Genomic DNA, 14,431 nt, shown 5'->3' on the forward strand with positions numbered 1-14,431 from the left:
GCATTCAGCACTTCACAGGATCAGGCCCATAAGAAAGCAAATTGTTATTTTATACCCGAGTGACTAGAAATCAATTGGACTGTGATTGCTACTCATTCCTCCCATTCATTTTTGGAAGGTTAATTTTGTCACTGAAATGAAATGTGCAAAAATATTTTAGGTGAAACAAAAAGAAAAAAAATATTATATCAAACAGTAGTGGGAGGCATGCACCAGTTCTTTGCCACTAACTCACTTTTAAGAAATTGAAATAATTACCCTCTGGCAGCTCTTCATTCTCATGCTGATGTTGCTACTAGCATTCATGTCCTTTAGAGTTCTGGGGAAGATGTACAATTCATTATGGAAAAGGGCGCTTGCTGGCAGACAGGGAGACTGTAGTATAAGTCAGACATTGCCTAAGTTCTACTTTAGGGAGGGAGAGAAGAATGTGGTTTTATAGCACATTACAGTTCAGCCACTGCCACAAATGCTATTGCAATTATAGGGAGCATGGGCATTTTGCCCAAATTAGGACTGTAGGATTATGCCTGTAATTTGGAAGGGGGCTGGTGCGGCAATTAGGCCAGGGATAAGTACGGGGAGTTCAAGGAGGAGGTCAAACTAAATGAAAATACAGTGGGCCTCAGCTAGTTCTGGCAGCTGAATTCTAACAAAGAGGAGGCAATAGCTAAGGTAGTTCCCACACACTTTTATCCAAAAAATGGAAGGTGAACGGAACTACTCTTAAAGACCAAATTCAGTGTTTCCGTTGCTATAGTTAATGATCACAAATGCCCCAGCAGTGCATGGAATGGAGCTCTCAGAACTCAGGCCTTGAAAGATGAAAAGCCCATCAGCCCACTTTTAAACATATAGGACAAGATATAGCCCTGTGCTTCATGAGTGTTCTGTGAGGTGAGGGCGTAGAGAGCTTGTTTCTCACCCATGCAAACATCCAGACAGGATTTTGCTTTGTAGTTCCCAGAGAGGATATGGTTACTGGCTACAGGGAATACCCTGCCCCACCACACTCACCCAGCCAGCTAACATATATGCTGGTAGCTGGGGCTAAGTATGGCTCCTTTTTCAGAGCAGTAGCACAGTTCACCTACCAGCATGTTACCTATGCCCACCCTGATCCACCCTGCCCTGCTCTAGTGGCAGATGTATGCTTAGCATCCTTCTCTCTGCCAACTCCGGCATGTCGCATAACTCATTAAGTCAGGGGCAGGATTTTGCCTATAGTTAATCAAATAAGCTGTCAGTGTACCATGAAAAGGTTTTGCCAATACCAAGATACATTTTAAAAAACTACAAACTAAGCTCACTGTACCTTGCAAAATAGCAGCATAAAATCTGTTATTCAGAAGTGAAATATCAAATGCTAGATTTTATTTCATTGAATACATTAAGGGATCCATACTGACAGCTGTGAAAAAATGCTCTGGAGGGCTTGGCAGTCATTTAGGCAGGGGGAAATTCTGACCCTTTCCCAACTTCCCCCACTTGGCCACAAAAGACCCCTGAAAGCAGTGGAACTGCCACAGTTTCAGAACACATGGAGGATACTGAAGAGGAACTGTGCAGGAGCAGGGCCGGCTCCAGGCACCAGCCAACCAAGCACGTGCTTGGGGCGGCACCTGATAAGAGACGGCCAATCTTGGGGTGGCGGGGGGCAGTGCGGCGCGGCGCTCGGTGGGGGGGAGGGGGTTCCAGCGGCGCGGCGCTCGGCGGGGGTTTCGGCAGCGCTCCGCGTGTGTGCGGGGGTGTTTCGGCAACGCGGCGCTCCGCAGGGGGTGTTCGGCGGCACTCCGCGTGGGGGGGGGGGGTTTCAGCAGCGCGGCACTCAGCGGGGGGAGTTTCGGCGGCATGGCACTTGGTGGGGGGGAGGGGGGTTTTGGCGGGGCAGGGCAGCACGGGGGGGGGGGGGGGGGGTTTATGGCGGGGCGGCGCTTTCTTTTGCTGCTTGGGGCGGCAAAAAAGTTAGAGCCGGCCCTGTGCAGGAGGAATCTGAAAGCCCTGTATGTCATGGCTGCATGGCAGTTCTCTCTATAGAAATGGAGATTAGGATTGAAGGAGGGTATAGCCAGTGGGTCCATGAACTAACCTTAGTGTAAGGGGAAGCTTCTGCAAACTATGCAGAATGGCTGCAGCTTCTCTGGGCCCTGGAGAAGATTCTCCCTTTTCTAAGCATGGCAGAGCTTCCCTGCACAATGCCAATTACTTAGACTTTACACAGGAGCCACTGTCCTTTAGTGTTTTAAACAACTGGAATTAAATATATAATAATTTATATATTTACATTGCTGGGATTTATTCTTTATAGGGTCACTGATGATTACAGAGGCCCTTCTAGAAACATTACAAGGACGGCAATTAAACAGGGCTTGATTACTATATAGCTACATTTGTTGATAGTTTAGTTCATAACACTCAATTTTGTTACCTTTACAGGGCAGGCGTTATATAACCAACAAAGTAAAATAGGAAGAAAAGTACAAGAGAGGCTATAGTCTTGACCTATCCACAAATGTAAAGTTGCTTCTATTAGTAACTCAGTAGTTTTCTAACCAGCTACAAAACCTGTGTTTGTCACCCAAATCTGCAGTGAGCCACCACCAGGGACATAAAGTTCTTTTACCATCATTGCACTGAAAATGCCAAAAGCACCATCCTCTGCTTTGTGCTTTCCCCCATTCTGATGTAGTTCCTCTTTTTGTAGTGGCAAGAAGTGCAAATAGTAATATATTTCTACAAGCTCAATGTTCTCTGTTTTATTCATTAGTATGTAATATTGAAAAATATGGATATATTTTAGTCTCTGGCAGAGAGAAGGAAAATATCTTGAGTTTTATGTCTCCCCTCACCTGTAAAACAACTATTCTTACAATAACAGTGATTACCTGGTTCCAGATCCTGCTATACCAGGGAGAAAATGTAAATACCTTATTTTCAATATTTCAGGGGAAGGGCACAGAGCCCAAACCTGCCCCCACTGAAGTTAATGCCAAAACTCCCAACACCTCACTCATATAGGACTTAATTCAAAGACCAAAGTGAATGCTCCTCAGAAAATTGGGAATGAAAAATTATCATAAGCTGCCACACTGCCTTAAGAGACAGTATCAGCAGAGCCTTGGGGAGAGATGTCTACAATGGGATCCAACTCTCATTAGTGTATACTGCAAGGTGACAGGTAAGGAAATCAAAAAGGAAAAGACAGGGTTTGATTTTTTTTGTCATAGTCATCTATTAGGTATTCATTAACTGTCACTGCTATTGTATCATGAGCAATGTTGCAGCTTAAAAATGCACATTGTGAAATGAAAAAACAGTAATTACAAATCCTATCTTATAATCAAAGATACAGTACCTCTGAGTCTGTGCTCCTGTTTCACACGCAAACAGACAAACACACAAAAAATATAAATAAAAGGAAAAGGCTGAGACACAAAACACTGGCTTCCTGACACATCACCAACCCTTCAGCCCTGTACTGAGGCATGAAGGCTATTTGACTTTGTGGATGCCAGGAAACTATTTTCAGGAAATGAGAGATGCAACGCCAAGAGAACACGCAACAGAAAAAGAACTGCATCATCTGTGGTCCATAAATTACAAATGGAGAATGAGAAAGAGTAAGTGAATTTATATAAGCATATGTATATATATATATATATAAATATTTATATTATATAATTTACCATGAGGACATGCAATCATTAGTATAGTACCTATAATACAATATAATACAAAGGAATAAGCCTTTCCAATGGTATAGTTTCTTCAGAAAGAGCAGGTATGCCCTACCTATTGCATTCCACTGCAGTGCTTGAACCTGAATTGAACTAAGGTTCTACACTGTGCTACATTACTTATGGAAAACAGTATGCACAGGAGGAAAAAGAAAATCCCAACACACTCTGACAGAACAAGTGAAATTCAGTGCAGCTCCAGGGCAGCTGTGATGCAGCATTAGAAATGTGTTAGCTCAGAGAGGAAATATTTCCTTTTCAATCCAAAGGTACTAGAGTTTGGCAGCAAACAGAGGTTAAATAAAAAGCACAGATGCTGGCTAGAAAGGCATACGACTACAGCAAGCAGATCAGTAACTGACAGTGCTTCCACACATCCAGCACCCCTGGGACAGGTAGCATTCGGGATGCTAATGTATCCCTTTCAGACTTGTACTCCCGTGTTTTAAACTATTCTGATTCACTGTCCATTTCTGAACATTAGTAAAAGCTGCCGTACCCCTAAAGTGTCCTACAATGATCCTCTACAGCATATTAAGTGAGTACTAAAGGAAATTGTTTGGGGAAAATAGGCACCATGGACTTTATTCACAGAGAAGGAGTCTGGCTTCCCTAAGAGAAATTTGGTCAAAAGGGAAGACAAAAATCCCAACAGGGAAGTTGTCTGAGATTTGTTTTCTTTCTGGTTATATTGCCAAATATTCTCATTCAGATTCTGTAGGAAGTGGGGATGAAGGCCTTTATTCCTCATGTCTATAACCTAGCAAGTGTATAGGCTCTGCACTCAACTTTCAGCACGGAGAACACACATACAGTTCGTCTTCTAGACTTAAGCTAAATTCCAAGGTAAAAAATGAATCTGAGTTTGTAGTTCTCTCTACTCCTTCTCAGCTTTGCCATCTTGGGTTTAATGTCAAGACAGCACCATTGTGAATAAGGTCAATAAGGGTTTAAGTGGTCCATAGCTAATGATTGTTGTAACAAAGGCTCTCTTTTGCACTCAGACAAACTTTCAGACAAATAGGTTTACATACTTCTGACCAAATACACACAGCAGTATATGGTAAGTCTGCAACAACCCTCTAGCCTGAAGACTCTTCCTTCTTTCTCCCATAATTCAGATTGGAATCACTGTCTCCAGAATGTACATAATACAGGCCTGGAGGGGAGAACCATGGATCCAGAAGGAAAAAAGCAACATGACTGATGTTTAAAGGTTCTTGGATACTAACAAAAGACAAATGCCCTGCAAAATATCACTATAAAACTCAGAAAACGTTAAAACTTATTTTTAAAATGTCATCAGTGTACAGAACAGGTGAAGTGTGTAATTTTTTTAGACAGAGGAATCTGTGCCATTGGGGGGGGCAGTGGATGGGATGGACACTGAATGACTCAGAAAGAGATGTTCACAGCCTGACACTGAAAAGACTCACAAATTAGAAATATCATCTTCCAAATAATGTACTTATTTAAAATTCTACAAATAAATGCCTGAGCAGTACCTGTCTCAGAGGTGGTGGTGTCATTGTGGAAATAAAACTGGATGTTTCAGGTTCTATGACATATTCTTTGAGAAAGGCCTTAAATAATTAGGCCAAATCTCCTAAGTATACAACATAAAAACCATAAATAAATAAAAAACCCTATTAAAACACTCACTTTAGAGATAATTTTAACTTCAAATGTTCCACACAGCTTTGACTGTCCTTCTCTGGCCTCTACCACCCTCCCTGATCTGCTTGCTGCCTGTCATTAGGCAATGCCTGGCCACTCATTTACACACTATGGACTTGTCAAATAAATTATCATATGTTTACTTTCTTTTGAAAGTGAGGATTCAACACTGATATTTTTGTTTTTTTTTTTTGAGGGGGGGGTTTGTTTAAATACACAGTACACAGACACAACATGCATCAAATTACAAGAAGGCTTTTACACCTGTCAAGGCTCAGTTCCTATCTGCTAAGTTTACTAGCCGATTTGCTCTTTCCTGTGGGGGTTTTAGTGTTTGGGGAGTGGTGGCAGGAGCTGTTGGATCCTTTTAGACCATTCTTGCTTGGTTTGCTGCAGAAGTGCTCTTGTTGGCAGGACCTCCTAGAGGATGAGGAGCCTGAATGGCTAGGAGGCGATTTACTCCTCCCAAGGTGTGGGGATGAACTCTTCTGGTCATGGTGGGGCCGTCCAGCCCGGGATGGTGAAGAACTGGCTGTACGGGGTAAGGAAGAGCTCCTAGGGGAGGCACTGGGGCTGCGTCGAGGGATGACAGGGCTTTTAGGTGGCGTTTTTGGGCTATGTGGCGATCCTGGACTCTTACACTGGGTGGAGCTCCTTGGCTTTTGAGATCCATTCTGAAGGATTTGAGCCAGACGAGAGATGAGGTCTGAGTCTGAGTTGCTGCTCCCTAGAACTCTGTACCTGCGTAATCTTAAAAAGAAATGAAGAGAGATTATTTTTCCACCATTTTATTGTGCTTTGTCCATTACAATGAATATACACAAACATAATATAAGTAGAAACTAGAGATGGGCCTTATCTGCAGAGTTCACATCTGGATCTGAACTTACCTAAAGTTCAGAGGTATCTGGATCTAGGGTTTTGGTTTGTGTCCAGTTCAAATGGACACAGTACCCATGTTTGTGTAACCCCCAACACATAACAAGAATGTGTTTATAAGTACTAGACAGAGGTGTCAAAGTGCATACAGGCATACTTATTTTACTGATAATACTGGAAGGAGCATACTGAAGGGTGGTGCTTATCAACTCCTTTTTTGGAGGGGTAGCGTACACTCCCTGTCTACCCACTGTGGCTGCAGTCTGTCAGTGTGGAAGAGGGCAAAGCCATCCTACTACACCTTCCTTCAGAGGGTATTGCATCACTGGTGACACCTACACTCCCGTTATACTTGTAGTCTACTCATACACAGAACAGGATTATGGCTGCCCATGCATAGATGTCCAGGGGTGAAGAAGAGCTTCTGGAATCCTCTCTGTGCACCTTTTCATTCCTGTGCATAATCAGCCATGATCTGATCCTAACCAATTATGTCTAAATATTGTTCATCAAAATTTTCAAACTGTTAGGCTTCTAAATAAGAGTGCTTTGGTAATGGGTTTTGTGAGTGTTCAGCACTTTTGAGAACCAGGTCATTTTTATTTAAGTGTCTAAATATAGCTATAACTTTAGGAACCCAGGTTTGAAAATTCTGGCTATCCGTATCTATTGGAGAAAGAAGAACAGGAGTACTTGTGGCACCTTAGAGACTAACAAATTTATTAGAGCATAAGCTTTCGTGGACTACAGCCCACTTCTTCGGATGCATATAGAATGGAACATATATTGAGGAGATATATATACACACATACAGAGAGCATAAACAGGTGGGAGTTGTCTTACCAACTCTGAGAGGCCAATTAATTAAGAGAAAAAAAACTTTTGAAGTGATAATCAAGCTAGCCCAGTACAGACAGTTTGATAATAAGTGTGAGAATACTTACAAGGGGAGATAGAGTCAATGTTTGTAATGGCTCAGCCATTCCCAGTCCTTATTCAAACCGGAGTTGATTGTGTCTAGTTTGCATATCAATTCTAGCTCAGCAGTCTCTCGTTGGAGTCTGTTTTTGAAGTTTTTCTGTTGTAATATAGCCACCCGCAGGTCTGTCACTGAATGACCAGACAGGTTAAAGTGTTCTCCCACTGGTTTTTGAGTATTTTGATTCCTGATGTCAGATTTGTGTCCATTAATTCTTTTGCGTAGAGACTGTCCGGTTTGGCCAATGTACATGGCAGAGGGGCATTGCTGGCACATGATGGCATATATCACATTGGTAGATGTGCAGGTGAACGAGCCCCTGATGGTATGGCTGATGTGATTAGGTCCTATGATGATGTCACTTGAATAGATATGTGGACAGAGTTGGCATCGGGGTTTGTTACAAGGATAGGTTCCTGGGTTAGTGGTTTTGTTCAGTTTTTTTTCTCTTAATTAATTGGCCTCTCAGAGTTGGTAAGACAACTCCCACCTGTTTATGCTCTCTGTATGTGTGTATATATATCTCCTCAATATATGTTCCATTCTATATGCATCCGAAGAAGTGGGCTGTAGTCCACGAAAGCTTATGCTCTAATAAATTTGTTAGTCTCTAAGGTGCCACAAGTACTCCTGTTCTTCTTTTTGCGGATACAGACTAACACGGCTGTTACTCTGAAATCTATTGGAGAGTTCACTGGAAGGCTGTCACATCCTTCTGTAACACTTCAAGATATTATTAATATCTAACTGACGTGTTAAAGCTAAAGCTTTTAAAAAAAACCAGTTAAGATATTTCTCAAATGCTTTTTTGTGGTCAGATCACTTAAATCCAGGATTTTTAAAAAGAAATCATTTTACAAATGACCGAAGTTTTGGACAATCCGACAATACTCTTTGCAAGCTAGATCAAAGCTATTTTAAAATAAAATACGTATTTCTAGTTTATCTGTATTACCTGGCTTCTACCCCAGGCCTAGTTGGTGGTTTTCCTGGGGGTGGACGAGGAAAGAATTGAGCTGAGGTTGAACTGGTGACTTGATCAGTGGTAGCCCAGGATACTAGCCTTGGAATCTTGCTCTTTCTGGACTGAGAGCTGCTTGGTGACAAAGAGCCATCCTCAGATTGTTTGCCCAAATGAGTGTCCAGTGTCAATCTGGAAAAGGAGGATAAGACGTCATCCTCTGAAAATGGTACAGGAGCAGCAGCCACTTTTTCCTCCAGTGACTTGTCAGAGGCACTTGAGAGATCACCAAGGAAAGACTTGAGCTGTCTCTTTTCCACAAGTAGCCTGACCAAATCTGTCTGATGGGCCTTCTTTAGAAGAAGCTTTTCCTTTGCTGAAACAGGAGAAGTGGACTCTGATGTCAAGTCTATTTCTTGTGCTAAAACTGGTATGCGACTTTGTCTGACTACAAAGGGTGACCTAACCATGTCTTTCTTAGATTGATGAGAACTCTCATTCTCGGAAATACAATGGAACAGCTCTCCATTTCTGGGGGCATTTTTCTCTCTTTTGTCCTCCTGGTGAAAAAATGTAGCAAGGTCCATCTGGTGGCATTCCAAGTCTTCACTATAATCAATTTCTTCATTATCATGGAAACCATTTTCCTGCACTACTACTATCTGATGTTCCGGTCTATCAGCAAATAGGTCTATGACTCTTGATGGTGAAACCTCTGATGTCTCAGCTGCTGCTGACTTCAGTACCTCATAGTTTGCATCTGAATTTGGCACCAAGCAGGAAGTCCTTGGCTGTGATTCATCAGTAGATTCAATAGCAGCTGGAGGTTTCCCCTCCACTAATTTTGAGCTCCCTGGTGGAGAACAACTCTGCCCTTTGTGAGACATTTTTAGGGCATCCTCAGAAACCACTGGAAGCCTTCCTTCTTCAGTTTCTACAGCGAGATTTCCAGGTTCTTTTTCTTCCTCCCTACTGCTACATTGTTCAAGTAGGTCCTTTTGGCCACAGTCTATGAGTCTGACACATTCTTTGACGTGCCATTCCCTCTCAAGCACCTCATGGCTGATATGATTTAATTGAAGTACCAGATCTGTTCTGCTGGTACTAGTGGGAAGTGCATCCTCTGTCACTACCAATCCAGGCAAATTCTCCTTAGGAGAGGAAAATTCCACAGTGTATTCCATAGGATGAGTGTTTCTGTCCCTCTTCTCTAGCTGGTGGCCATAATGAAAGCTCTCAGAGGCAGATTGGGTGGATGCCACTGATGGTCTGGGTACTGTTATCTATATTGGAAAATTAAAGGAAAAATTAAAAGATAGGAATATCATCTTATACAGATCATATTCTTTAAAATGCAGACTTGATACTGTATGTTCAAAGTGTTATTGTTCCCATCAATCATTATGTTCATATTGGAAAAGTAACAGCTAATTTCATAAATGACTTACAGAACTAGAAAATAAAATTCTCTACCATCCTTGGACAAAATGTATGGCATGTGAAAACAAGCATTATCTCTGCTGAAAAGGTCACATTCACCAAGAACCCTGCTGGAGAACAGAGCCAGCCTAAGGAGTAAACTACGTTTTGTTTGTTATTTTTATACAATTTTGCATATTTTTATAAAAGTTTTACACATTCAACTTCATAGTAAAAAGTAATCCTTAACAAGCTATACTATAAAAATTACAAAACCTTGCAGTCAGGGATGGAAGATGATGAACAGTATTTCATAGGCTAGGATTAAAGAAGTGAGATTTTTGGTCAAGCAGCAGATAGTTCCCACTGAGTCACCATGGTGTATAAACATATAGTCAGAGCTTGTAATGTTCATCAGCAGTGGAAATGATTATGGAATGTGAGTCTTGCCACAAAAGCCTCCTGGATTCACCTCTGCTGGAAGTTGAAGCTGATGACAGTTGCCATGGAATCTGCAATTTTATATCACAGACACTTCATTGGCACTTGCTGCAGAAATAGTCTTAAAGTGCTGGAGAGCTCAAAGGGCTTTTAGCATAATTAGCATAGTGACACCATTGGCTGGTAAAAATCAAACTCACCCATTAGATCCCAGGAACACATTTCACATTTAATACTGGTGGTATTCAATCTACTTCCATGAAAAACAAGCAAACTGGGATTTGATAGTGACATGCACCCTGTTGGGGAATCTGAATTTAACAGCTGCATGGAAACTCTCACTCCTTTTGTACATCCTCTTATTAGTCCTCATGTAACAAACATCCATCATTATAGGGTCAAACTTACTTTCATCAAATACAAACATCCAACTGATGTTGTAAATTATTCACAGGAAAAATATGGAACATTAGCCATGCTGCATCATGATACTGAAGTTACAGAAATTAATGTTATTTATGTTAAGGAAATTATTACCACATCATTCTGAGATTTATTACACTGATTTTCTAATGTGCCTCACTTTTGGGTTTTTGTTCCATATTTGGGCTTGAGGCCGGGTTGGGCAAGCTAGACATGGGAGGTCTGGCTTGCAATGTGGTTTTTATACACCACTGTGTAGCTGGTCTCAGAGTAGCAGTGATTTGCAAAGCAGGTTCTTTGTAGTTCCACAGACAGCATGAGAGTCAAGCATTTTTTCTGTTACTTTTAGGGCAGAGAAAATGGGGTTTTCACTGAGTGCAGAGGGAGAGAAAGCAGGAAGTAGCCCAGCAAGGAAGGCATCCTAAGAATTCCCAAATGGGACTGATTAAGCTGTATCTACTGTTCTTACAGAGAATTTGCTAGGATCAACGGAGCAAGCGAAAACCCACACTCAGATGTCTGGAGTCCTTCTGCAGCAAGAGGGAAACTTTTTTCTCATTTACCTGCTAATTTACTTTCAGGGACTGGATATGCACAGTCCTGGGCTCTTCTTGTTAACTGAATCAGAATGGCATGTTGACAACCAATCAAACCAAAAAGTATTCACACCCTAGGGGACAGTCCTCACTTCTTCTCTTATCTTAGTTTGAGTCTTTAATATGAAAGAAACATTATCTCCATTTTTGAGTGAGAAGTGCTTTTTTTACTCCAGGACTCAAGGAAAAATCCAGGATCTTTCAGGTGGGAGAGGGGATTTGTGCTGTACTGATCCAATCTCAAAAACCAAAGGGGAAGTAGGAATAAAATTTGCCTTTCCATGACTGGGTCCACTACTGCACAGAACTTGCATTTTAAACAACAATACCCTAGCAAGCACTCAAAGTGTAAAGGAAAAGGAAAAAAGGACATTAGGGTCAAGAAAATGAAACCATTCTTTCTCCCATTCCCTCTCTGTCTCCGACTGATCTCTCTAAGGGATCACATCTTTACGTATTCTGTGTCTGAAAACTGGAGCTGTTCAACTGAACATACAGCCCACCTTTGTAAAGGTGTGGAGGAAATACCATCTAGTCACTTTATAAAAGTTTATTTACTCTTCTCTGTCTAGGAGACCTAAAGACTGTGCAGGTTGAGTGTGATTTAATCCTGAGGAGAGAAGAGATCTCTGTTATTCTGTACACTCCTATGGAAGCAGATTTTGATCCATTTAGCTATGAAATATGAAGAAACTTGGAGTTTTTTTCTAGATCATTCAAGCAGGACCAAAAATGAATCTACTCTCTCTAAAAGAATCCAACTCAGTCACGTACATTTTCAGAACCCTCTGATGTTAGGTTTTGCCAGAATTTTCTTCCTAGAAATGAAAAAGAAGATAGGCCAAACAATGTCCTGGTCCAAATTAAATCAAATATGCAGGAGCATGAAATAGAGCTGCTGTCCCCCCTACCTTCTAAGCAAAGATGATTGCTGTCAAAGCCACTGCCTTAAGGTTCAGGAAGTGCAAGCTGAATGACAACAATGTTAAAAAGGATGCAACAGAGGCTCTCATATAATTTTTGAAAATAAGATTAAAACTCAAAAGGGCTACAAGACCTGGGAGGAACTAAAGAAAGGAGATTTTTGTGAGGACCAAAGATACTAGAAGAAGGACCCTCCCCTCCTCCATGCATGGAGTTCCTTAAGGCACTAAGAACTGATGTCTGTACCTCTAAGGAACTAGGAGCTAAACTCTTACGAAAATCCTCTTGAAAGAAGTCTAAGACAAATGGGACCCTGGCCTTCTTGGATGAAACCCTCTAGCCCTACACCATGCTGAGAAAATAGACTATACTAAATAGCAGGCAATGGAGGATCTGCTCTCTTGTGAGAGAGGGGCATAGTTTGACCCACCTTATCAGAAATCCTCAACACATTCAGAAGTGCCCTGTCACAAACCAGGCTGTGAGATTTAGGGCTTCTGGATTTGGGTGCAACATTTGTCCATATTTTAGCAGATCTGGACACAAGAGGAGAGGGAACTGAGCCACCTGAGAGAGAGGCTCAAAAGGTCATTAAAGAAGGTCCTATGTGGCCTCTCCAAAGCCAAAAGAATCAATTGGGTCCAGTGAAGAACTGCCTTTTTATTTTTAAGTATTTTCCAAGCAAGCAATACAGGAGGAAATCATAAACAAGGTTGGTGTTCCATGGAATGGCAAATGTGTCATACTCTAGAGGCCCTAGAAATGGATACATGCCACAGTAATGAAAACAGCTTAATATTTTATTTTGCTGAAGACAGGTCCATAGATGGGAGTCCTGAATGTTCAGAAATCTTGTGAAAAAATTCTATCTGAAGAGACCAATCCCTTGATGACATTTTTGACCTAACAAGCGGTCTCCTTCACAATTCAAGTCACCTGGGATCCAGAGAGTTTTACTGAGTACTCTTCCATTTATCTGAAGAGAAAGATGGCTTTCTCTTAGAAGACTTGGGTTGTTTTGTCCCCGTGAGAGATAACCACCACTGTGTTGTCTATTTTTATGAGAATATTTTTTCCCTTCATCGATTTCCAAAAGGACAGTAGTGATATTTTAACCATCCTTAGTTCAAGTCTGTTTATGTGGAAAATATCTCTCTGAGTGTACTCTCTGAGTCAACAGAATTGTACTGTCAGGCTACACTGGCTGTGATGTGAAGCCTGCTTTGCCCTTGAAATGGGAAGCCTTTCAACAGATCCTATTGGTTTTGCCACCAGATAAGAGCAATATCTGACAGGATACCATCATGCTGAAAAAGGAGAGAACACCTCTCTGGGTGACTGAGCAGGACCATAGAATTAGAACTGCTAAATGGTTTATAGCTGCACAATTCTCTCCTTGAATGGAAATATCCTTCCTTGAGCTCATTAGCAAACCCACATGGCTCAAGTGCTCAGAGGGAAAGGAAGCACTCATTTTGTGATTCACCATGAACCCAGGTCAAAAATGCCTATTGTCCCACTGACTCTCCTCAGAGCTTGGTCTTTAGACTTTATCCACATTTGCAAGTGATTTAAATAGCTGATCATGCAGAAGACTTTCCTGAACAAGGCTGCTGCAATTTCAGACATGGCTTTAATAAAATCCAAAGGAGCTTGTAATGGGGACTGGGCTTATCAGTGGTGCTGCATAGTTGTTTGGTCCCTGGGTTCCACCTCTCCTCCGTTTTCAGCATCCCTCACCAGCAATCACTCCAACACTGGGGAGGTCCACTTTTGGTAGGTAGCGATTCAGCCATTCCACCTGGTCATCAGTTGAGTTCACCCCCTTCCGAGGTAACAGAGGCCAACAAAATATATATAGTTCAACTTCCCCACAAAAGAAAGGGTCTTCATCCCACCTCCAAGCCCGCCATACAATTTCCATACCCAGACGTAGCCCTCTGGTCAAAAAGGTTGACCACCCCTGTGGTATAGTGTCCACAATGTAGATGCAGCCATGTCTTTTGATTATTATCTAGCCACAGTAGCGAATCAACTGTAAGTCTAGGTGAGAACTACAACTGCCTAAATGACCACTAACTCCCACCAACAAGTATTTCTATTTCTGTTTTATAAAACCTAGGAAATTAAATGGCAAGAAGCTTTGTTAACATGGAGTTAAGGTTGCCAAATGATAGCTCATGCCCTTCCACAACATCTAAATTCAGCAACTTAAACTTCTGAAAACCAGGAAATTCAGAATTAAGATAAATGCCCACACAACCTTAACGCTGCCCACGTATCGCTGTGCACGTGGCAAGGGTATGCCATACTGTCCTGACAGGCTCCAGAACAGCGTCATTTGTTGGCAGTGCCATTCTGGCCAGTGATGAGGTATGGAGGATATCCAGAACCT

General features: G+C 41.8%; 1 protein-coding gene across 4 annotated transcripts in view; it reads right to left on the reverse strand.

Annotated features, from left to right (window-relative positions):
- Positions 1-1,919: 1,919 nt before the first annotated feature.
- The window catches only part of TTBK2 (tau tubulin kinase 2), a 219,450-nt gene continuing 206,938 nt past the window's right edge, over positions 1,920-14,431 (reverse strand). For all 4 annotated transcript variants that reach the window (XM_034769194.1, XM_034769196.1, XM_034769195.1 and 1 more), the window contains 2 exons: positions 8,228-9,516; positions 1,920-6,164 (listed from right to left, as the gene is read on the reverse strand). In XM_034769194.1, the coding sequence (XP_034625085.1) occupies positions 5,696-6,164; positions 8,228-9,516 (1,758 nt within the window). In that variant the 3' untranslated portion in view covers positions 1,920-5,695. The remainder of the gene's footprint in view (positions 6,165-8,227; positions 9,517-14,431) is intronic.

The sequence above is a fragment of the Trachemys scripta genome, chromosome 4, assembly GCF_013100865.1.
Source record: "Trachemys scripta elegans isolate TJP31775 chromosome 4, CAS_Tse_1.0, whole genome shotgun sequence".
In the NCBI taxonomy this organism is placed as follows: domain Eukaryota; kingdom Metazoa; phylum Chordata; order Testudines; family Emydidae; genus Trachemys; species Trachemys scripta.